General features: G+C 42.0%; 1 protein-coding gene across 4 annotated transcripts in view; it reads left to right on the top strand.

Annotated features, from left to right (window-relative positions):
* LOC125884025 (protein phosphatase 3 catalytic subunit alpha) overlaps window positions 1–25562 on the top strand; it is a 77349-nt gene that overhangs the window by 11336 nt on the left and 40451 nt on the right. For all 4 annotated transcript variants that reach the window (XM_049568732.1, XM_049568734.1, XM_049568733.1 and 1 more), the window contains exon 2: window positions 18452–18652. In XM_049568732.1, coding sequence (XP_049424689.1) covers window positions 18452–18652 — 201 coding nt within the window. The remainder of the gene's footprint in view (window positions 1–18451; window positions 18653–25562) is intronic.

Consider the following 25562-nt stretch of genomic DNA (forward strand, 5'->3'; position numbering starts at 1 on the left):
GACTCTGAAGAATGTCAAACTCAAGGAAGTTGAAGGAGCCTCCCATTCCACTGATTCCATTTTTGTTTGTGTGAAACCTGCTGAAAACTGAATCATGGGAGACACGTTGTTTCAACAAGCTAATCTCCTCTCTGTGTTAACTCCTCAAGCCCAAGATGTGGGCCCCATTGTTGGTAATTAATGCCGTTTTGTCACACCCCAGTCCTACACACACGCACACAAACGCGCGCTTGCTAGCTGTCATGTTTTTTGGCAGCTTGTTTGTTGCTTTGCTATATCATGCAAGCCTTTAATAGTGGCCCAGCCCCCACAGAAACTGGCAAGGTTGAGGAGTGACACATACTGGCGCTCAGTTACCGCTGTGAACACAAGTACGGGTATGTCCATGACACACACAGTCTCAAGAAGACTAAAGAGTACCATGTCTTTGACAGCTTTTCTACCCAGCCTCGACAGCTACTTACAGTCAGCGCTGTCTTTTTTTTTTGTACTGTAAAAATGTGAGACATACTCTACGATGCCGCTTATTTTCTTTATTTTTTTTTCACATGCTCAACTATTTTTTTGTCCCTCTGTCATGTATTCCAGCCACCCTCTGACAATATATTTCTTGTCTTTTTCCTCTGTTTAGTTTTAGCTGTGGTTCTGCCATCCCCGCTTTCAACCATGACTACAATGCTTCCTCCAGGCCTCCGTCTGCCATTCATTCAGCATTTTCTTTTATTCCTTTTTGCACACTCGCTTGCTCACGCTGCTGCTCAACTATGCCAGACCCATGTTGTAAGACCAAAACACCCATAATGCTGCAGGCCCGTCTCCCTGTATAGAACGTAATCCGATCCCCCTGGAGGAATGTGGCAAGCCCTGGGGAAGGCCAAATCGAGGTACAAATCTGCCGGTCAGCCGGCAGATAGTGTATCTCCAAGTGGTTTTAAGCCAGTGCTTCGGCAGCAATTGGCATGAGTCAAATCAGTTTAGCATTCCCCCCCTCCATCAGCCCAAATTCATGTTTTCTTTTCTTTCAATCTTAAACACTTCATGAGAGTAATGTTGGGACACAGTAGTTGTAAGCTGCGTTAAACATTTGTTGAGCACTGTCTGTTTTGTAGACTGCAGTTTAGAGGGCAGGGACTTCTTTTCAGCCTAACAGATGGTGTATATAGTACAGAGCTATGCACTCAAACAGTATTAGGCTGCAGAGAGCATGGGATGTCTTTATAAAAACACATTTGCTTTTGATAGAAGTAAATATAGTGTGTGTTTTAGAATCTGTCAGGATTGGCAGCGTATGCTTTTGTCTCCTTGCATTTGAAGAAAATTGCTATAAACACTTTGTAACTTAAGATAAAATACAGTTCAATACAGCTTGTACTGCATATTCAGTCGTACATGTAATAGTGACTCTTATATAATGGTAATAAATGAGAAGCTCCATCTGAGGCTCAGGAGAGCTCTGCAGAAAACAAGTGGGAATGTCTTTAAAAGTTTACGGAAGTAAGGAAAGAAGCTGAGCAAAAGTATCTGGTCTGTGACTGTTGAAAGATGCAGTATGTATGTACAGTCAGGGCAATGCAGGAGGCCTTTGACCACAGCAGAGGAGAGTCTGGGAGTCCAGACTCCCTTCAGGCAGTCAAGCTGTCAAATGTCCCTTTCTGAGTCCTGATCCTACTCACTGACCTGATCCTCAAGGACACATGACCCTTGTAGCAGGCCTGTTTGGCCAGAGGGGGATCAGGGTCTTGACCTCGGCAGTCCACTGTTGCTTGACCCACACTGCCCAGCAGCACCTAAGGTTATATAAAGGCCCTGGCCCTTACTTACACCTCTTATCTTTGATTGGACGCTGAATGCGGAGATGGCTTTCGAATGTGATGCTTTAACTGCCTTTAATCTCACGGCTGCTAGTAAAGCCTGCACAGATGGTGCCTTCAGCATAATACTCCGCTAGTGAATTTTTGAAAGTGCTTTCTCTGCAGTATGGAGGTCAGGCTGGCGGCAGAGAAGGATGATTTACTTTACAGTCACTTTTAGCCCAGAAGGGTTGCATAATAACAGCTACTTCAGGGGTTCCGTCACAGCTTCTCCTGATATATAGCGCTCCTCGGGGGGGGGGGGGGGGTCTGGTGCTGGGAATGGCGAGACAAGGAGTGTGTGTGTGTGGTTGGTTTGGAGTTATATCCCTTGCTGACTCAGGATTCCTTTGGTCTTTAGAGAAGTAATTCCTTTGTTGCCCTCCCTCCTGTCCTAGCCCTGTGTCGTTTTTTATTTTTCTTTTCTTTCTTGGCAGTCAGGTGCCCCTGCTGGCAGGAGAACCCACCACACCCGCGCAGTCATGGCCTAGATACAGAGATGGGCTTGAGAGGTGGGCGTGGGCAAGGGGGGAAAAAGGAAGCGATGGCAAAGGAAGGGGACTCTTAGGGGCCTTGTTGTCTTGGCAAGAGGTGGGAGGAGGTGGCTGGCTGCGCCATCCCATTGCCTCACCACCTGTCCCTCAGAAAAATCACAGTCAGTCTGCCAGGAATGAAAACTCAACCATGGATCTCTTGGACACAAATATTTGATGCCAGAAAGATGCTTTTTACAATATTAGATATGTCTTATTATACTTGAATCCTTTAATACGATTCAGAATTAGATATTTCGTCTTGATTTATGTGTGTTTATTTTATCTTTGCTTGCCATTTGTGACCCTCCCTCTTCCTTTTAACACAGGATGAAGGAATGCCATTTCACATATGTAATAAGGCTATTCTTGTATGGTCGGGAGGGTTTGCCCCAGTTCACAGATCATTGCGATAGTGGCAGAGAGGTATTCGCTTACATGTCAAGCAGGTGACCTCCCCAGCTGAGAGGAGCAAGGGAGAGAGGGGTTAATTAATGATGAGAAATGTTATCTACAGTTCAGGCACTGTTTTATTTGGGTCAGCCTCAAGTCTTGTATGCTCCGTTTACCAAGTGTGGGTGCAAATATAGACTGGCCTCATCCCCTCTGTATGCGTCTAGTAATTGCATTCTGGAAATGCCAACATCTCGGCTGCCAACGAGCCCTCCTTGGGAGGTGCGATCACGCCTGTTGAGGCATATTATCTCAGAGGCAAGCTGTGAATGAGTACAGAAAACACTGAAGTCAGTTGGAGTTTGTGCAACGTAACAACATTTTTCTATTGATTTGCATACCATATTGTATCGTATTAGATAATGCGGTATTGAGTTAGACTGTGTCAGGAGTTGTGTAATTACCATGTGTCTGGATTTCTAATTTGTGAGTTGAGATGTGGTAGAACAACTTAGGTCAGGACTGGTATTCATAAATATCTATAATTCATAAAGTTTGAGGCATTGTATATGGATGTCATCCTAGATTTTTTTTTAAGTCAGTGTTATAGGCCATGAACAAGACATAATCCGCCTTGATAGTTGGAGCAAATGTGTTCTGCCAGCTGAAATTCCTTTTCATTGTTCTCTCCAGAGGGTTTACATGTGTGGATTGAAATATTTAAAAGGGGCTGGAAAAGAAGGAGCCGCAATATGGCTCTTGACAGTTGACTGTAGCAGGCAGCGAAATAGATAAAATCATGCAGTAGCAACATTAAAAAAAACAATCTCAGGTGCAAAATGTAGAAGTAATTCGCTTAGGGAGCTGACAGTTTTATGACCAACCAACATTTTACAGCACTTCTGCAAAAGTCGCTGCAAGGCTGTCCAGTTTAATTGTGGTAGCGTACTGCAATATATTTTTACCTCTCTGTCATGGTATGATTATAGTATTGAGTTTCACATGTTTGACTTAGTAGTAAAGCATTTGAAGTCAAACTTTTGGTTTTGTGACAACAACTGCAACCCCAGCTGAACTCCACACAGCCGATCTGTATAGTGTCAAGCCACCCGCCTGCATGTCACTACACACTCATAGAACAAGCCACCAACAAGAACGCTTTGTAAAGTGGCTGCCCGCGCTCTGGCGAAGCTCTCCAGGGTTAGTGGGGACATATGTTCTCGATAGACCTGTGTCGTCAGTCCTTCCCAATACAAGCGCCAGTTGACAGCATGATGGAGAGGGGTGGAGAGCTCGCACAAAGGTGGTTCTGTGCACGTGCAGGGCCAGGTTTTTGTCCAGACTGGAATCCAAATAGGCCCTCCTTATAGCTGCCTGACCTTTTCTGTTTACCATCTGAAGGAAAAGGTTGAAATTGTAGCCTTGAAGCTCTGAGGAAAGATGCCGTCATTGTGTCAAAGACCAGATACGTGATAGCACAGACTTCATGGATAGCCAGATTTACTGTCATTTGATTTATGAATTACAATTTAGAGTTGTGATCTTTTGTGTCTATTTGCTTTTAGGGAAGCAATTTAAGACTACTGGATTTTTGCCTGTGTATTTTTTTAATGGCAGAGCACATTCTTGATCTCACTTTGTGCTGTTCAGAGCACAAAGATGAAAGCAGACAGCCAGTTGACCTCAAACGTTTACATAAATTCTGCACGTTGCTTTGCTCTGCATTGGTGTTAGCTCATGGTCTTGCTTGAATGGGAGCTATTAAGGATAAACTAGACTAAATTGGTGAAATGACAGATTCAGTGGTCCAAACAGCCAGTCAGATAGCATTTTCTGTCATTTTAGGCTACCAATAAGGGTCTGCAAATGCTTAAACAGTTGGTGTTGGTCATCCTTAAAATGCTCAATGGCAGCTCAATAGCACCTTATAAATACTTGTTATTGTCAGGGCCCAAATTGACAAGTGAAGCAATTAGCATGTCGCCTTCATGCTGTGTTTTTAATGACAGCAGTCTTTTAGGCTTCGTACATAACACTGGGGAATATGCAGATAAGTGCGGCTATGAAAGTGTTATGTGTCACAGGTCCCATTTGTGGGAATAGCTTGCATACACCCAAGCATGCACCCATAGCACCCCGTCTTCCAGATCCTTTCAGCCTCCTCCATTGTTCCGTCTCTGCTATGCTCCAAAGCTGATTACAGCGCCTTCTCTAATGAAAGCTAATCCTGTGTCACGGCATTGTGGAGGAGGAGGAGGAGGCGGAGGGGGGCAGGCCTCAGCACGGCAAAGCTAGCAGGGAATGTCTTCTTCAGGGCCTGTCAGAGGAAATGCCAGAGAGTGTTAATGTCTCCGCAAACCTGGAAATCTGCAAACTGTTTAATATTGTGATTGAGCTTTTTTTGTGCCTGTCTGTTGGCCCTTAACACCTTGCACACAGCACTGCCCAAACTTGTAATGGCCTCCAATAATTCACTTTAACTATGTTAACTCCAGCCATTCATCATAGCTTCACAGTAGCTGGAACAGACATGTCTAAATTACTTTAGTGATGGTACCTAGCGCTTGCTGTTCTGTTAAACTTCTGGTCTCTCTGACCTGTGTTGTGCCTTTACCTGCACTGAAATTTAACATCTTTGTTTCTTTCTTTCTTTCTTTCTTTCTTTCTTTCTTTCTACATACTTAGCCCAATTACACAGAAATATGACGTAAATATAATGTCTTGAGCCAAGGACAAAACTTCCCACCGCTCTTGATTCTTTGCACTTTGGTTTCCATGTAGTAAAAATGCAATCCCATTCTTTTTGCAATCATTTGAATTTGCCAAAGTTAACACATATCCTGGATTTATTAGCATAGCTTGTCATCTATCATTTGTTTTAGAGTTTTGTTTCAATGTTTGTGGCAGCTTGGGTAAAAACTGCGGTTGTGTAGACTTTATAATGGTAAAAACTTTGTCAGAATTGTATTGACACCAAAATAGGTAGATCTCTAGTTTTCAGTAGTAACATGATTTATGATTGTGTAAATTCTAAAAGCACTGAGGTACAAAGAATCACTGAGACAGAAAGAGCCAGTATGACAAAATGCTTACATATTTCCATAGTTTTCTTTTATTTACTATACTTAGTATTTGAATCCTAAATGGCTGTACGAAACAAAAGCCACCTTTGTTGCTGAGCGACTTTGACAGTTGAAAAGCAGACCCTTATAGATTCCATACAAGATGTGTAATAGGGCTGCCACGATTAGTCGACTAATCGATGACTAATCGACTATTAAAATAATCGGTGACTATTTTAGTAGTCGACTAATCGGTTTGAATCATTTTTCATAGAAAAGCACTATAAAAGTACCCCAAAATACTCTTACTGCAGCTTCTTACGTTCAGATATTGGCAGCTTTACACACTCTCCTGTGACAGTGAACTAAAACCCTTTGGCGTGAGTATGAAACAAGACATTAGATGACATAATTTTGGGGTTTGGGCGAGACAGACCGACATTTTTCAACATTTTAACACATATTTCGATGAAATGATTAGTCGACTAATCGAAGAAATAATCGACAGATTAGTTGACAATGAAAATAATCGTTAGTGGCAGCGCTAATGTGTACAAGCTTTATTATCTTCAAGGGACAGTGCACCTCAAAATGAAAAATGCATATTTTCCCTGAACCAGATGGCACTCAGCTTGTGGTTCTAAAAGCGCTAAAAAAATACATTTGAAAAACCCAACAGCAGTACCTCTTTTCAGAAATCATGACCCAGTTATTCGAGATAATCCACAGACTTGTTGTGAGCAGTTTCATATTGGAACTATTTTCTTATTACATTTGCCCACTAGGAGGAACTGTGCATCTACTCATGGACAAGAGGTTTGTGAGATGTAAATGTTAATGGCGTTGTCCTTGTCTGAGCTGTAACATTGGCTAGCTCAGTGGTGCTAGTAGAGCTAGGCAGTAGATGCGCGCTATCTTTAGTAAACAGCTCATAATTTCTGTAAAGAGACATTGCTGTTGAGTTTTTTGAATTATAAATAAAACTCTTTTGAGTACCACTGGCTGAATGCCACCTGGTTCCATTATATTCAAGAGAAGCCAGACATCTCTACAGCTGATATCTCCAGCACTCGGCAACTCACACTTAAACAATCTAGTTTGATAAAAAAAAAAGCACTACTTAGGTAAGAGGGAAAATATTTGTTTTTGAATTTGGGCTGAATACTGCTCCATTTTGTCAGAGGAGAAATAAGAGCTCTTTTAATGGTGTCAGTATTTAAAATGACTTTCTTGACAGTGGACTGACTTGACTGTCTGTCAGTAGGGCATTGCTAATAATTTGCTGTAGACTATAAATTGTGTGAGAATGGCAAATCTGCAGGGACATCCCATCAGTGGACTGGGAGCCAGGGAGTGAATCGTTTTTGAGAGATTGACAGGTGCTCTTTCCCCAGCACACTTGATGCATTTTTATTTCATTGACTGATCTTTTCACTCTCCCTGACTCATGCACCTCCCCCACTCCAGCTCCAAATCACCGTAGTCATTTGCCAGTCGTGATCCAGGTCCCTGCCGGCCTCTCACTGTGTCATCGATCGGCTGTTACATTGATGGCTCGCCTCACGCCCCACCACCCCCGGAAAACCAGTGCAGGGACATCCCTTAGAAAATGCCGATCCACCCCCTCTCACCGCAGCATCCGCCGCCGCCTACTCCCATCTATCCATCCTTACATACATACATTTATCCATCCTTCAATTCACCCACGCCAGCCCTCCCACGCTTCAGCCCTAACCTCACTAATTAATCAGGGACTTAGTCAGAGTGCTGTCTGAGCAGCGGTGCATTTTGATCACCTGCTGCTGCTAACACGTTCTACATCTCTCATCTAAAATCTGTTGAGCCAGCAGTCGGATTAACGTTTGCTTGTCACTCACTCTCGCGCTGCTGTCGCCCGGGTCTCTAAAACTCTGCTATGGGCTATTTCCTGTCAGAGCTTGATGATCTTTGATAACCCTGACAGCCATGGCGGGTTGGATGCAGGTCTTGGGTGTATTGTTGGCTTGTTTGGTATACGACCTGTCTATCTTAATAATGAGCATCCCTAGATAACTGTCATTGATGGAAGCCTCTGCGGAGACAGCCACACATGTTATTGAAGTCAGCAGCTGTAGTTTCAAATGCACCATCACACTCCTTTTGTTTGTGTTCGCCACATTCTTCTAACATATAATATATATGATAAGGCTTCTGCTCAGATTTCCAGCCTTGGATCACGTCAGTGCAGAATCTAACATGCTGCCGGCGACTCATTTTTAAGCCAATATTTTGATGGATGAAAGATTAAGACTGAGACTCTACAGCGCTGTTTCCCTGGCAACCCCTTTTACTCACTTGTATCTAATATCTCTCCTGTTTGTTGATGCAATGTAAAAGCTTATACCGCTGCAGCAGATGATGATGATGGTCAGCAACTCTTTAAAGTACAGTAATAGTCCACTGGCAGCATTTAATGGAAGTTATGCTCATTACAGTGATAATTAGTGATGAAATTGACCACAGGCTGTTGACTGAAAATAGTGAAAATGTGCAGTTAGAGTCATTTAATATGTTTTCAAAGCTCACGGTCTACATGCCAGTATAACATGACGTTATAGAATAGAAACAATATTCTACTCTGCAAAATAATAAAATGGGGTCACAAAGATAACGTGTTGTGCCAAAACCTTTAATATATATATATGTTTGCTTTTTTTTGCAAAATCAGAATAAAGCTATTAAACCAAAGTGACTTATCATAAATTATAAAGTTTGTTTTTCAACATTTGTGGCCCATGTAGCCAAATCTGACCAGCAACAGTGCAAGGAGTGCTGAAACACCATCCAGCGTAGCTCCACAATCATATAGGCAGTGTGCTATTAATTTAAGGAAATTAATTGAGTAATTTGAAGGCTCAATTTTGTAATTTTAGGGCATGAATTATTAATTACAGGGAGCAAATTAAGTAGTGCAAGAGTACAAATTATTAATGCGAGGGAACGATTGATAATTTGTGTGCACAAATGATTAAATATGTTATTCTTAATACCTGCTGGGCTCTGTAGAACTACTCATCTTCATGGCATGATACCTTTGATGCAGGCCCCCTGAGTTTTTGTTGACAGCTCTGCTCAGTCCCCTTTTGCATTTTTGTTTCCTTTGACGCAGCCAAGGTTTCTTTTTCCTCTGTCGTCTTCCTTTTTTCTCTTTTCTCTCTCCTTCTGTCTGACTGTCTCTGGGAAAATGAGTGCCATTGGCTCTGCTCTCCTTCCTGCCTCGACCACAGAGGTAACCACTCCATTCCCATACTGCGCAGATATATTCGGCGGACTCAAAAGCAATGAGCTTCAAAGCTGTGTCTGTTAAGCGTTTTCTTTCAGGGACGGCTTCTATCCCTGCTAATGCATGGTAAAGAGGTTCACAACAATTTATAAGTGACCTTTTCACCGTTAGCCCTAAAGCCTGCCGGCCTTTCAAATCTCTGGTCTGCGCTCGGTGGCCAGATGGGAGGCTTATATGTTATATAGGCTGACTTCCATTTTAAAGCATATTCATATAACACAATATCCTTGCCGTACTGAGTCACATTACAAATAATAGGTGTAAGGTTTCAGTTGTGCTACTGCATCAGCTTAGTGATGGAATTCTGCCTGTTAACTCTCGCTTTTCAGAGTTCGACATTATAGCCTGCCTAGGGCAAATAAACTCTGTGTTCGGGCAAATGGAATGCCTCATGCAGTTGTCTGATTGCGGTAAGAGAAAAATAAATGTGATTTCTGATGTAACGTTTTCTTAAAATAAACTGCGAAGCTTTTTCAGCCGAGTTGCGTGCTCGAGTCTGTCTCACCAGCAGCTGTAAAACAGGACTAATGAGAAAAATCAGACACTATGGAAGTTAACTCTGGAGTCAGTGATATTGTGTATGGCATATCATCACTACATTTTAATATCTCTGGAAAGTTGCATTCAAGAGACTTACTTTTTTTTTGGAAAGAAGCTAATGTTAGCCATTGCGATGTTCCTCGGGGGCTTGTTGCAATCATATTCCTTTCAGAAGATTTTTAATCCAGCCTTGAACTACAGCGTCTTTTTGGAGACTTTGTTAAATAAATCCATTATCATACATCCAACACTGAACTTTCTAACTTTGATACAATACCTTGAACAATAATGATATTTGACACAGTTTTTGATACCACAGGGGAAAAAAAATTCTATGAAAAAGTTAATAGAATTTAAAACTTAAAAGATAAATATTACAGGGTATAACATGACAACAACAAGTTTTCTTCTCCTGGTTAGTAGCAGGAAACAGCAGACTGACTTCATAAGCATTGCCGTAAAATAGGTATTGAAACCATTTCAAATATTCAGAACCGATATGTATCGAGAAATCAATATATTTGATAAAATTACCACTGCTGTGATATTTTTTTTATCAGTTTTTCCATGTTGAAAAGAGTTATTGTTGTTAGCCGTCCAGTAGCCATCCTGTTGGCCAATCAGAGACTGGGTTTCTGACTTGTCGACCAATCAGAGGCTGTGTTCCTGGACACGGTGCAAAATAAAATAACAAGCAACCTTCTTGTTTTTGGCTTAAAATGTTCCTCCATTCATCTAAAACCACATTTTCGACAAGTAAGTTTGGCTATAGGCCAAGTAAAACAGGTGCAGTGTAGGATCATTTTGAAGGGCTACCTTCACCCAAATTTCACCTGTCATTCTTAAGCGCAATTCTTAACTTTCTAGTAAGATAAAAATATGCAACACACCAGCCAAAAAAACAATGGTAATCTAGTGGCTGGTAAAATATGGACATTCAGTAGCCATGTGGCTGGTGGACAAAACTAAGTAAATGTTGCTCCCTGAAATTGTTTCTATAACAAACTAAATGTGGAGAATATTGTATTCCGTGCTGACTCAGAGCAGTTTTGTTCAAAGCAGACTCTTAATCAAAGAAGGGAGGGTTTTTGTTTGATAAGCTTAACATTTGTTTCTGTTTTATGATTTCTTTGCTCAAGAATTAAGATGGCAGTCTCTTAAAAGTTGTTTTAAACCTTTAGATATTGTAATACACCATTTCTGCTGTGGACTGTGGGCATCATTCTGCAGCTGGGATTTACAATGTGTTAATTGTAAGTAAGGAATGCTTTATATCTATGAACTCATGAATTATTGATTGGCAGGTTTTAGGCTCCTAGATGGGAGGAGGGGGAGGTGGAGTTGCTGAAAAACCGAGGCGCCGGTTTCAGACCTGACATATAGATATCATGCTGGTGTATCCGGTGTGTGTGAGGTAGACCATATTGCAAATAATTTATCACCTCGTGAGTGTAATGCGTTATATGGTTCAGCTGCTGCAGTTCTTTGTTGTCGGCAAAGACGGCCATATCTTCTGCATTATGCATGTCAGGTAATCAGCTTCCAAATGGACTCTGTGGTGGTGTTATAATGAAGCAATGAAACTGCTGCCAGATGACATTTGAAGTTGAGGTGCTTTCTGATGTACAGTATGTCCTTTGTTTCCTACCGCCTACAGAGGCTCATGCATTCTGTTCATCCTGGACTCCTAAACATATCCCACTCTAACTGAATGCCGTTGCGTAATTAAATTAACAAACCCTGGCTATCAGCGGAGAGTGACTTGCACACTCTTGGTGCCCTATTCAGCACTTGGCAGTCTTCCTCTGTGCATACACCACACAGAGTTGATGCTTCATCACTAAAAGGCTTCCAACTGCAAAAAAAGTCTGAGTGTGATTGAATTTCTTTCATTTCCGCACTGTCAATAGAAGATTCATCTCATCATATAGTGCAGCTCCATTATACTGTTACTCTGAAGCATTATCCACATTCGTCAGTGTGCTTGTGGGTGTTTTTACTCTTTATGTGCATTGCCTATTGCAAACAAATACTGCTGCATGCCACTATGCTGTGGTAGTGCTGTCTTACCTATTGATGGATACTAAAAAGGGCCTACGGGGCACTGGCTAAGGGGCCCCTAGTCCTCACCTGTCGAATATTCCAGACAGAAACACAAAACAACCACAAAGAGACACAAAACATCCACAAAGAGATGCAAAATGACCACAGAGAGACACAATATGACCACAAAGAGACACAAAAAGACCACAAAGAGGCATAAAATAACCACAAAGAGACAGAGAACATCTAGACAGAGACAGAGAATGACCACAGATGACATGGCTGCGTGGTTTGTCATTGCTTTGTCTCTCTTTCAGTCTGGGTGTTTTGGTCCTGCGTAGGAGTTCGGGGACAGGGGCTTTTACATGTCTGTGGCTGTGTGTCTGGGCCCGTCATAATCGGTCTTAGCTGGCTCTGGTGTTTACTTACCATTTGATCAGACAGTGAGTTTCCACTTGATTCATTACACAGAGATCTCGCTTCTGCTGCCAGCCCCTTACCTTGGATAAAGAGCACTGCACCGTCATTCGAAAAGGCGAATGCATCAAATAGTGACTGCTGTTTTGTGTGAGTAAGGAAGTTAAGCTATAGATCAGTATCACCCTGTGGATCAGACACCATACTGCCTTTGCATAATAACGTCTGCCCATGCAGTCAAATTACTTCTGGTATTCTATGCTTATATGAACTGACCTTTGTTGCACTGGCACATAGTTCAGGAGTCTTTGTTCTGCCTCAGATCCCTGTCGGTCATGCTGAGATTTCCACTGGTCATGCTGAGTCTTAGGGGAGGAAAATTGCTGGTGCGGTGGCTTGTCTGGTGGAAGGGGGCGGAGGGTTTGACGTGGGCAGTGACAACCCGAGTCTCACCCACGCTCCGCGAGGACTCCTGCTGCATCATGCACCATCAGCAATTTCTTGGGGGTCAATTCAGCATCTGATGGAAAGATGCTGTGCATCGCAGGATTTAGGTGTCTGGCCCTGGAATTGTAAGAACATTGTTTTGGTTTTTTTTATACATTTTTGCATTTGTCGCCAACCAGTCTGCTGTGTCTGTACAGTTTTAAAGGAATTCATTTGTTTTATCAATGCCCACTCATTGGCCACAATCCCAACACAGCTTGGGCCGTGCTGATTTAATACAGAGGCAGTTATTAGCAGATAGCTTGCTCTTCATGACCATCTGGGGCAGCCACAGTCAATGTTTGCTATAGGTATTGCTGTGCAGTTAATGAAAATAAACTGCCACCATGGCTGCCAGTCATGGCACTAGTGAGATATCGATTGACTGACCATATTGTGTAAGTGGAGCTGGGTTATATCAATAATTTCTGGTGCTATATTGCCCACAGTACAGGCATGTTTTGTTGTTTAGAAGTCATTTTTTGCTCAGTTATCTTCTAAATTCCAGAAATCTCTCCTAAATATTAGTGAATGTGACTGTTATATTGTTTTTTTCCTGTATTCATAATGTAAGGAGCAGCACACACAACTTTCAGACAGCTGTCAAGGCCAAGAAGGAAGATGATATACAGGAATTGTAGACATCTGGGCTGCCAGTTCAGGCAATCGCGGTTGCACTTCGTGTTCTTCACTAAATGAAGCCAGAGGCTGGTCGGTGAGCTCTGCAACAGTCTGTCTCACTTTCTCCAATTAAGCTGATCTGTCCAGCACCATATGACTGCGCACCTCCCGCTGTCTCATTCCTCAGAGAGATCGCATTAGCTCTGAACTGCACCAACCTGAACATTTCAAGCTGCCCGTTTCCCCCACTGCTTCTCAGCAGTTTCAGATGCACCGCGCCTGTTTGATTCAGATTTCTCAGGAATCACACCTGAATGTCTGCTATATTCTGCGGTAATTATTCTCCTCACACATGTTGCATGAACAAAGGCGGCCGCTGGGGGTGATGGTCTAAAGCTTTGTGAGCTCAAGACCTAAGACTCTATGCTAATTCACTGAAGAAGGAAATCATTAAATGTTGCTATAAACCTTGCTGACCAGCTCGAGATTGTATACTTTTATTAGACAAACTTTAAAGTTTATTTATCGCACTCTCCAGACATTCAGAGGTTTAGTGGTCTAGTAGTCTTTTAAGCTAATAGCTGATGGATGGCTTTAATTTGTATGTTGGAAATTACAATGCTAATCTGAGACAAAATTGCCACGTAAAGTAAAAACCAGACTACAGAGTTGTTTTCTGTTTTTTTTTTTTATCCTCTCTGACCCTTTCTCACTCTCGTCATTTCTCTCTCATGCGAGATTCGAGGCTGCAGTGCAATTTGCCCATTACATAACAGAAGGGAACAGAGAAATGGTAAAATTAATGAAGGCAAAAGCGAGCGGCTAATGGAGACCATTTTTGAGTCATACTTAGGTTTCAGGCAAATAGCCTCAGGTCAGTTTTTGCTCTCACTGCTATAAAGCTCTGTATGAAAGGAGAGACGCAACAATTGCTGCGTGGGAATGTTCTCATATTGATGTTTGGGAGGAAAATGGTTAAGACTTTGCCATTTTTGTTCTGCTTTGATTTTAAGTAGCTCACGTTTGAATGTCTAAAGACTGCAGTGGCTGAAAGATTTGTTGTTAGAGCAGTATTTGACATCGCCATTTATTTTCTTGCTCAAATAACCAAACACAACCAAAGTTTGATGCTTTTTCTTCCTTTGCTGAGTTGTAAATCCACACTGTGCTCGGGACTTTTAATTTTTGTCATGGGGGTACTGCCTTTTTCTGTAGAGTGTAGAACCTACCATTACAATGTGTCATGTAATGTTTTGGCAGAGGTGGGTGTTAACTCCTTTTAATAAGAGGGCTGTTAGAAATTCCGCAGGGGGAAAGTTCACAGTGTTTCCATTGTCATGACTGTAGGAAATGGAAGGATGATGTGCTGAAAGGATGCCAGTGCGCCAACAACCACAGCTTTCACACAGGTTATTTCTAAAGAATAATGTTATTCTTTAGTGTTTGAATTTTAGGATGTGTTGGGTTCTCTCACTGTTGCGGTGAAGGAATTTCCCCTGATTAAGGGTGGCATAACAGCGCCATATGTAGTATTGCCGCCATTTTTTGTTGATTTTGCAAATTATTACAGTTATCCTGATTTTAGTGCGATACAGATAAGCGTCACTGTTAGGTTTATATTAGGTATATTGTTGCTAAGATGACAAAGATTGCACATTGTTGAATGCTGAACAGAGAGGGGCAGTGAGGTGCAGAAATGGTCGCCACGTTTTTCCAGCTGAGACGCTTTGGTTACGACTGGTTGCTATGATACAAAATATCCACAAAAGTAAAGCTGTCAGCACAAGTTGGAGAACTTTCTCTGGATGAAGACGAGGCTGAAGAACGTAGGGAAAGAGGATGGAGTCGCTGGTCTGTGTTGATTCAGTATGAATTTCTTCTCCTTTGCTGTCATTCAGCAATGTGACAGTTAGTCGTCGTGGTAGACCCTATTTGTCTCACCCCTCCTCCACAGTGATGGTTGGGTTGTAGGTGTCAGTGACAAGCAGCCACGGCATTTTACCCAAAGATGAGTATTTTTCATCTCTCTGCAACTGGGAAAAAATGGCAAATATACAGCAATCAGCGCAGAATAGACGCTTAGCGCTTCGTCAAACTGCTAGCATTCGTAGCAGACAACCCTACCTCAGTGGGAGCAGATGTGGTCAACATCCACAGCTACGCTGTTGGTACCTCTGCCCTGTTTGTGGCAGCCAATCTTCTGCAAAATTGCTGCAAACTCAACTCACAGGCTGACATTGTGTTGCATCACCTACAGATGTGCATGTTCATTATAGCCATGGAGATATTTAAATGGCTTGAGTGACACTGATTGTTTGTCACTGGCACAAAATCCAACTAAAAGGGCACTCGGGAGAGCGCAGACCTTCGCCAGGGCCAGTAAGTCTAGTCTTTTAGGATCTGCAAATATTAAAGTACAACCACTATATATCTGTCTGGATATGTTTTTCCAAAACTATTAGAATTATCAAGAGTCATCATAGTTCTATAGTTGGCTGTGTTTTGTCATGTTTTGACATGTACTGGATTTTAAGATTTATGGCATTTATTCCACCAAGGCTGAATGCCCTATCACGCAATACTACAAAAATGGAAAAATAATCATGTGTTGGCCCTGTGATTCGCATCCACCCCAAAATTTAATGGGTTCTCCTTTGGCTCATGCTACATTCTTCCACCAAGTTTCAAAAAATCAGTGCCAGTAGTTTTACCATGATCCTGCTGACAATGGGCAGCCAAACAAAACCGAAAACATAACCTCCTTCCTTGGCAGAGGTATCAACTGTTACAACCATTCGATGTTGGATTTTCCCATGCACCGTCCTTATGAAAGTCAGTGTTGTTACCAGCTACCTGTCCACACACACTGAATATGTTTTTTGCAGAGATAGTTGAAAACAACTTGGTTTAGTCTCCAAAAGTTCAGATTCAAGAGCAGCATGTGGTTGTGGTAGACTGCCATGGGAGTTCACCTGCCATTGCAGCGCTTAATTGGCCAACAATATTGGCTGAGGAAAATACTGTACACTGTACCCTCTGCCCTTATCTGACAGTTCTATACTTTTACATAGTTTATTATGACAGCCAACTGAAGTCAAAAGCAATAATACTCAGCCATTCATGCTCTTAATCCATCAAGGGATATTTGTGACATAATAATGTTACAAATTCTTGACCCAGCTTGTCACGTCATTCGGTTCAGGTGGAACAGTTTCATAACAGTTCACACGAATGTTCACACTGTCTCTGTGCAACATCTCAGGGGCCAGTATGGTGTAGTCGCTCAACTCAAAAGCCCCAAGACCCTGGCCTCGGGCTAGAGTTGCACAGCAGGTGCTCAGGGGAGGCCAACCTCGGGCCTTGGGTAATTCAATCTCTCTATTTCTGAATGCCCCAGATAACTACTGGAGACATCGGGCTGATATTGTTTGAAAAGATTGTTTAAAGGCACATTGAATATTTGTTTGGCCTGAATATAGTTTGTGTTGAGGGCCCATTGGCGTTAAGTATGCAGATGAAGGTTGCAGGAAAGAGGGAAAGTAGTGTACCGGCATCATAATGTTGACTTTCAGATATCAGAAATAGGTTTCCACTTCATTTGTTGGCTTTAGGCAATGTTACAGTTTAATCTAAGTGGATTGAGCAAGTCAGGACAAGTGTAAAGAAGTCCTCATTGGTCACATTGCCTGCCTCGTGCGCCTCTATTATTTAGACTTTTCAAGACTGGGAACATTCAGGGTACAAATCTGCAAGTCCAGTAAATCTGCAATTTCAACATACACCTGTTAGTAAGCTTTAAATACCGCTGCCTGGATCCCAAATATCATCTGTCACTAAGCACAGTGTGACACAGATAAAGTGCAGGTCTGGTTACCACTGATGTCACCTTTGGGAAGGATGGATGTTAACAGAAACACTCGAGCACATAGCCACCAACTCAACAGCATTTGCCACTGGCTTAGTGCATTAGTCGCACCCGTGTGCTATGTGCAAAGTCTGCAAGTAGATGTTAATTAAGGGCATGTCTCTTTTTTTTATAGCAGCTGAATTGAAAAGTCCTCAGGATGTGGTCTTTAATTATGTCCTTTTAGTACCTTTGCTGTCAGTTAGTAATATACTCATCGGGGGGTGTAAAAAGGAAATATTAACACTGGGCTTTTGTTTAGGCAAAGGCCATAAAAAGTTCCTTTAAATAATAAAACCTCAAGTTCCTTTTTACCTGCTTGATGTCAGCTGCTGAAATGGCAGTGACATGAAGGCCATTTTAAAGAACTGCATTGTGGGGTTTCTGTTCTTTTGTTTGAAGACCATGATTTCCATTTAAAGTCTGTCTAAAGACTCATTGGGCGATTTGCATAGAAAATGTGCACAGTCTCCCTTTTTTCTGCTGCGATTAGATTGGAAAGTTCACTGTTTTAAATTAAAAAGCATGCAAACAGGATTCAGGCTTTTGAATGCATCTGTTGTATCCAAAATTGCCAGAGAGCACATTGAATTGCTGTGAAAAGCTATCCCTTTACAAGCCACTAATTAAATTGACAGTAACAGAGATTTGTTGTGGATTTGGTTAGTCTAATTTCCACGATGCCTTCAAGACCCTCCGAAATAAACATAATTTTACTGTTTCAAATAATTGTGACTGACAAAAAAGTAAATGCACATCAGGCTGGAGATGATGCGTCTCTTCTTCTAATCATACACATAAAACGGAACATGTTTAAATATAGAGATGGTTACATATTAAACACTGCAAGATAATGCTCATATGAAAGGCTTTTTATGTTAATAAACATTTTTATTCTGTGCTTCATTTTCAAAGTGTAATCTCTTCTGCTATGAATATTGCCAAGCAAACTAGAAACTGTGTGGGTCTGTTATAAATATTGAAAACTGAATGACTCACAGATCATAGCAGCAATCTGGTAAATTGTCTCAGAGGGTGGGCTGGAAGCATGGGAGTGAACACTACCTCCCCCTCCTGTGGGGAGTAGATCCCCTGGAAGGTACAAAGTACCTGCTAATCAAACAGCTTAAATGCCTTTTGCTCAGTGATGTGGAATTAACTGCGTATCCTCATAAGCCTTTTGTCAATGAAGAGATACATTGAAGAACTGTAAATATGTTATGAAAGCAGCCATAGTAATGCTTTTTCTTTTTTCTTTTTTTTTTTTTTAACTCTTGCAGCTGTCCCGTTCCCCCCTAGTCACCGGCTGACGGCTAAAGAGGTGTTTGACAGCGATGGGAAGCCCAAAGTGGACGTGCTGAAAGCTCACCTAACCAAGGAAGGCCGTGTGGAGGAGTCGGTGGCTCTGAGGCTCATAGGAGAGGGCGCCGCAATCTTGCGTGCAGAGAAGAACCTCCTGGACATCGAGGCCCCTGTGACAGGTCAGCAGTCTCATGTAGCACATTAGGTTTGTCACCAGAGTAGAGCTTAAAGGGTAAGTTAAGTATTTTTCAACCTGGACCCTATTTTCTCATGTTTTTGTGTCTAAGTGACAAATGGGAACAACATTTTTTGAAATTGGTCCAGTATTGAGCAAGACATCGGGCAGGCTGCAATGTAACGTTTAGGGGAATTTGTGCACTGTCAATGTACGCCCACTAAAAGTGCTTTTTTTTGTACACTGACAGGCTCAGATTATTGCTCTTTGTGTCTGATAACGCTATGGAAAGGATCCTTCAGAGAGAGACCTTTATGTTAAAGAGTAAAGTCATTTTTGTTTAACCAGAAACATCCCTGACATCGCTGTTGCCAAACCCACCGGACTCCATTTAAATAAACAAGAATTTTGTCATCATAATACACACTTCATTTAAAGTGGACAGAAACAAAATAAAACTGTCAAAGCCATGTTGGTTCGTCTTTCCACTGTTCCAACAATCATCATATCTGGTTTTGTTAAAATAAACCCGTAATCACCAAGTTAGAAATGAACAAATGCTGGTTCTAAAATGTGCTAAAATTTCTGTTTATTTTAAGGGAGTCTGGTAGATTGATGATGGTGATTTCAGGGTTGTTGCTGGTCAAAGAGTAAGGATCATACTCTTAAGCAAAAAGGTTTAACCTGACCCTGTCAGTGGCAAAAACGAGCACTTTTGGTGGATATACATCAACGGTGTGAGCATGCTCCGAATAGTCACATTGCAGCCTGTTTGGCTGCTGGCTGCAGTGGTCTCACTCAACAGGGCTTGACGCTAACCTTTTTCCCAAGGAGCACATGTGCTCCTAAGTTGAAAAAGTAAGGAGCGCACAAAGAACTTTAGGGGCACAATGTAAATTGATCAAATAATGTGTTTTCCGTAATAAGCATGATGCAAATAGACATTTACAAGCAAAATTATTTAATGAATTTGTATACAAAATGTACAGAAAGGTAAAATCATCAAGTTTTGAAAAATTTAATTTTTTCTTTAATGTTATTATCTTATATATATATATTATCTTTGCAATATGATGATCTTATATAATGTTATTACTATCCTAAAACATTTTCCAGGTCCTCTGAAACTCTGCAGGACTTAAGCCTCTTTCACACAGAGCTTTCGCGTCGCCCACCGCGGGGTAGGGTGCAGAGGACAGGATTTGGGGGAGTACAGGCTCGTTCAGGAGCTACAGCTCCATGGTGACCGCTTCCGGGTCTACTTCAGGCTCTTCTCTGCTATTGGACGTGCGGCGCCGAGGTGTCGTCACAGCGCGTTGCGGTGAAATTTAAAAAAATTCAATTCGAGCGCAGGCTGGCGGCACGCAGACACTCGCACCGCTCAGCTCGCCGGTAGAGCGGTGCGCTCTTGCGCCGCAGTAGCACATACACAATGAATGGGTTCATCGGCGGAGGTCTGCGCTTTGCACGCTCTGTGTGAAAAGGGCTTTATTTCCACCCTGCCCAGCAGCGGTACCGTGGCGAACGGTCCCTAAAGGCCTCTACACATGATCAGCTGTAAAACCGCTTTGCGCTGGCTGTCCTATTGTTTGTCTATGGAGAGGGCAGCAATGCCTGACAAAGCGGCACCGCTACCCTTGGCGTCGCGCACCGCTCTGATTTTCCGCCCGAGCGCTGCGCTCAGAGTTGAAATTATTTGAACTACGGGGAGAACGGAGCAGGCTTCCCCAGAGATCCACCCAGTCCATCTCCTCCACACTTTGACTTATTTCCACGCTGCCGACAGTGGGACTTATATTCAGACAGTGGCTTGGAAAACCGCTCATAACCGTGTCACACGGGGAAGAGGGAAGAGGGAAGGCTGCTGGAGTTCCTCCAACATTTGCGGTTAGATTATCATATTTTTTTATTGACAAAAATATAGGCTGCTTCGGCTGATTTTTTTAATGCGCACATGTGCCCCTAAATATTTTTTACAGTTTGCACACACCTACTTTTAGTCGCAAATGCAAGTGAAACGCTCGCACTGTCGAGCCCTGCTCAATACTGAAACAGTTTCACAAACTGTTGTTCCCATTAGTCACATAGGCACAAAAACATAGTAAAATAGGATCCAGGTTGAAAAATACTGAACTTATGCTTTAAAGAATGAACCGATTAGTCAATTGAGAGAATATAAATCAGCAGCTATTTTAATAATCAATCATGCTTTTAATTAGGCTGCACGATATATCATTTTCTTTTTATTATCACGTCATTGCAATGTCAACTTGCATGATAAACACATTGCAGAAGACTGCGATATTGCACTTTGAATATAGTACTAACATATACAACTACATTTTGTCTGTAGGAGGTGTTCAGTCTAATGTGCACTGTGCTGTTAACTCTGTGGCCCTTGCACGAGTAGAGTGGCCACTGAAGGCAGATGCAGCTTGGCTTGTTTACTACATAGGCAGTTAGTCCAAAACAAGAGAATAAACGCAAAAGAGCTCAGGCTGCCCCCTAATAGTCAACCAAACGTTAGTCAACCAGAAAGGTCATTAGTTGGCAAGATTTCATTGGTCATTTAGTCGCAGAGAAAAAAATAATAATTTGAAAGGACAGACACAGGAAGTGGCCATGCTCAGCTGTCAGACAAGAGTCACGTTAATTTCCAGGGCTGGTACTTGTGGTTATTCCACAGGCTAGTTAATAACATGTCGGGCAAGAAATGCAAAGTGTGGGATCATTTTGAGAAGGTGAAGGACGAACCCAAGGTGATATGTAAACTCATCTTCATTGGTCGACTACAAACATGACGTATCATCTGAAACATGGATGTAGCTACATGCCCATTAGCCACTTAGCACAATCATTACTGCTTTGCCCACAGCGTCATTAACAGGCGGCTCGCTCAGTGTGTGACGTGCAGTTGTAGATAAAATATAGGCCTATATTAATGAAGGTTCATTAGTACGGTTTTGTGTTTCTCTGTAATGTAGGACAGTGTTAACAATGTTACTGACACCATTCTTTCTCACACCTTGATCAGGTGAGTAGTTGACTAATAGCCCTAAATGACGACGATTGGTCGACAAGGAAAATTCATTGTCTGGGGCAGCCCTAGAAAGAACATTGACTGTGTCTTGGAGAAAAGCATACATCTGTGTTGAGAATGATAACTCTGTTATAAGAGCAGCGTAGCTCCTTCAAGAATAGCTCAGTGCGTAGCAAATGTGTGGTTGAATGAAAGGGAGAGAGTGGTGGTGGATGCACTCAGAACAGACAGGCGTTGGCAATCCAAGCAAAGAAGAAATTAACAGTGAAGTTGTCAAGTCGAGATAGATGTACAGTGTTTGTCATGAGGTGTGGGGCTGCACACTTCATTGTTTCTAGCAAAGATAATGTGCTTGAGGAAATTTTGACAGAACATTTTAATGAATTGATAAATAAAATGATTGGTGGTTCTGCACTTTAAAGTCCTTTAAACTGTGTTGTATGTACATTACTTATTGTGATCCTGATGATGCCATTAACTACGATAGTCGTGCAGCTCTAAGGGAAAACTTGACCAGCATTTGTGCTTGTTTTTCATCATTACCTTCACAAATGAGCGGTGATGATTCACTTGAAGAGACAAAAACAGCGTTTGCATGCTGACATGGCTAGAGAAGCAAATTATTCTCCAACTACTCAGTCATTTTCTTTCATGTTTGTCACTGTGTTTTTCTAAAGTCAGCCTTTAGTAGGTCTACCATGGGAATTAGTCCAAATCACTCACCAGACTGCGTTGTGTGTTAACCTAAAATAACCTGTGAGGCTCTTACTTGCAGACAACTCACAGAGACACGTGTTAGATTTGAAACACACTCCCTGGGTTCTTTAAAGAGACGACTGCAGGCTCACATTCATATCAAAACTTCATTTTCTTAATTAAGTGAGTCATTGCGCTTCCAGGGCCACACGTGGGCCACGCGGCTAGCCATAGCAGTGTGTTTTATTTTAGGAATCACACAACTTCAGTTCATCCAATTTGCCAAAACTAACAAGCTTGTTGACACTCACTCAGTTGGCTGCTTCATGCTTCTTGCTTAAAACACAGCTCTGACACAGAAAAGCTCGGTGGACTTAAAAAAACCTGCTAACCTTGGAAAAAGGACATAAGACTAATTTCTCTTTTTTATTCAGATAAATTAAAGATGACAACAGCGTTAAAAGTGAAACATTTCTTTACGGCTACTAATTTTTCACAAGATTTATTTATTTATTTTACAGCCGAGCACTTATTCAGTCTCAGAAGCACCCTGAAGCTGGAGTTCATTCATGCCTGCCTCGGTGAAGGAACATACTGTAGTAGGAGGCTCGCTGATGCATATGCACAAATCTAGTGCATCTATTGTTGTCTTTCTTCCTGGTCAAGTGCCCTGTTCCTCCATTAGACTTTCTGATGAGGCTTCTTTGATGTTGTCATAATCAGAGGCACAGATCTACTCAAAGGATCTATGGCAACCCATCATTTCCTAGTGCGAGATCATTCTCAAAACAGAATACAGTCTAGAGAGGCCTATGCTCATATTTGGCAGGCGTTGCACTTACTTAAATTCATGAATGCATGGCTGTTTTGAAACAAAAGTGTGGGTCTCATATATTTACTGAGGCCATTATAATAATAGGAAAATCTTGTCTGGCTATTAGAGAGTGGGGAGAAAAAAGATGCAAGCAGGCTGGACAATCATAAGCCTTATTTGCTGCATCTGTCTTTGTGTTTCCAGGCACATAAGCAAGGGATTAAGAGCAATCCTGTTTAACATAACGAGATTTCTGATTATTTAGCCACGTATTAAACATAACAAGCTTTTGAGTGATTCATGTGCATGACAAAGTACCGCTGCGGACACAAAGTAGAGGGGTGAATGGAAGAATGTGCACCTGTAGCCATGCTCCATTGTATTCAAGCGAATTCAATTTCTCACTCAGACTGAAACCCAACCAAATTGTATTGATCTTCCAGTTTAAAGTAAACACCACTAAATAAGTTCATTTCCACAGTGAAACAGTGGGCTATTTATACAACTTAAACACATATGCACAATAAGGAAAAGCTGTGATCTTTCTCAGAGCATGTCCTCTCTCCGTGCAGGAGGAAAAACATCTCTTAAATGACAGTGTTTATTATATAACACGTTCATTTAAGTACACTTTAAATACGGCAATAATGGTTTGAAAATATGGCAGTGGGTATGAGGTGACATAGGGAGTTAGTGCGACATGTAAGAAATGTGTTGTGATTTCCTGCCTTAACCTGATTTCGTGTGTGTAAACATGCTGTAAACGTGACCCTTCAGTGCAGTCACATAGTCATTTAAATTCATAGAAGCTCTGTCATAAGCTGGCATTAACAGTTCAAATGATGGTTCAACCAATAAACCTCTTTCTTTTGTTGTGTTACATAGAAACAGTGGACAGCTCCTGTTCTGTGTGCAAGCCCAGGATCCTGAGGAGCTGTGTGTGTGTGTGTGTGTGTGTGTGTGTGTTTGTGTGCACGAGCATGGCATGAAGCACTTCTTTCCCTCCCACTCAACACCCCTGTCTCAACCCCTCTCCCACTCAGTAGTCCTTTTCAACAAGGATTTCTCTGTTCTGCGTGCTCGTGATCCTGCTGTGTTTCCCTCTCGTGCATGCTCCCAAACTCACACACCATTATTTCTTTGTTTCTCTCTCCGTACTCCTCTTCCCTCTGTCTGCCATGTTTTTATTCCTCTGTGTCATGCTCAGGAGCTGCTTCTCTCTGTGTCTCTATCTCCCCTCCTAAGCACACCTGCAACTCCAACACGACACATGTTCGGCAAATTAGTGAGTAAATATTTATCATAGATGTAAAGCACCCTGACATGTCAGCCATCTCTCTCCCTCTCTCCCTCTGCTTCTCGCATTCACAGTCACTTCCTGGTTGGGCCAGATGGCAGGTGGGGTTTTCGTGGAGGGAGGGGTGCATGTGACGAACAGAGCTGGCTTAGGCCACTGAGTACAAGCTGCTCCCATGGCCTTCGCACACCCATCAATAGAGCTCCTATAGCCACATCACCAGGCAACAGCGAGCTTTTACACTGTTCATACACCTGTTAGCAGTGCGGGCGCCTGACCCTGTTGGAGCTTTGTCTCTAACATACTAGACTAGTAGAATCTGAAATGCTTCCAAGGCTCTGTCTTTTTAGCCTTAGTTGTTTGTAGTTTGATATTTCTTATGAAATTGCGATTTATTCTTAGTGAGGAAACATTCAGACCTTGGTTGTAGAATTTCCTGTGTGCACCTTATAAACGTCCTACTAAGACCTTGATTAGGAAAAGTAGTTTTATCATTTTAATTGAGTTTTAATGAAGTTTGATTTCTCTGTGCAGCATTGGAAGGCAGCTAAGCCCTTCCAATAGGTTGTTATACAACAGTCTTTCAATGAGAAATGCACTCAATAATGTGGATGTTTGAGCCAGACAGAAATGGGTTGAAGTCGCACATTCAAGTCTCAGACAAGTCCAAAGTGACTGTGGTGAGAATCAAGCAAGTCAAAAGTCAAGTCATGCAAAATTTTGATGATCTGGTCAATAGCTTTGTTTTTTGACCCGCCAGTATCCTAAAAAGTCAAATAAAAGACACATTCACATATCCTTCATTGTGGGTTTTGTCGTGATGGATGGAGTTGGATGTTGCGGTGGTCGTGTCACTGATTTTTGAGCCATAGACCTTGTGTGCTGCTTGAATGCATTGCACTAGAAATCACCCAGTGGTATTTCGAAAACAAAATGTGACTTATCAGTATCTAGGAAAATGCAAAAATGTTGCAAAAAAAGTCCTTCCAAGTCATCTGTCTCAAGTCTAAGTCAAGTCTTAAGTCATAAATACCAAGTCAAAGTCAGGTCGATTCTGTCATCAGCGT

The sequence above is a fragment of the Epinephelus fuscoguttatus genome, linkage group LG23 (assembly GCF_011397635.1).
Source record: "Epinephelus fuscoguttatus linkage group LG23, E.fuscoguttatus.final_Chr_v1".
Taxonomy (NCBI): domain Eukaryota; kingdom Metazoa; phylum Chordata; class Actinopteri; order Perciformes; family Serranidae; genus Epinephelus; species Epinephelus fuscoguttatus.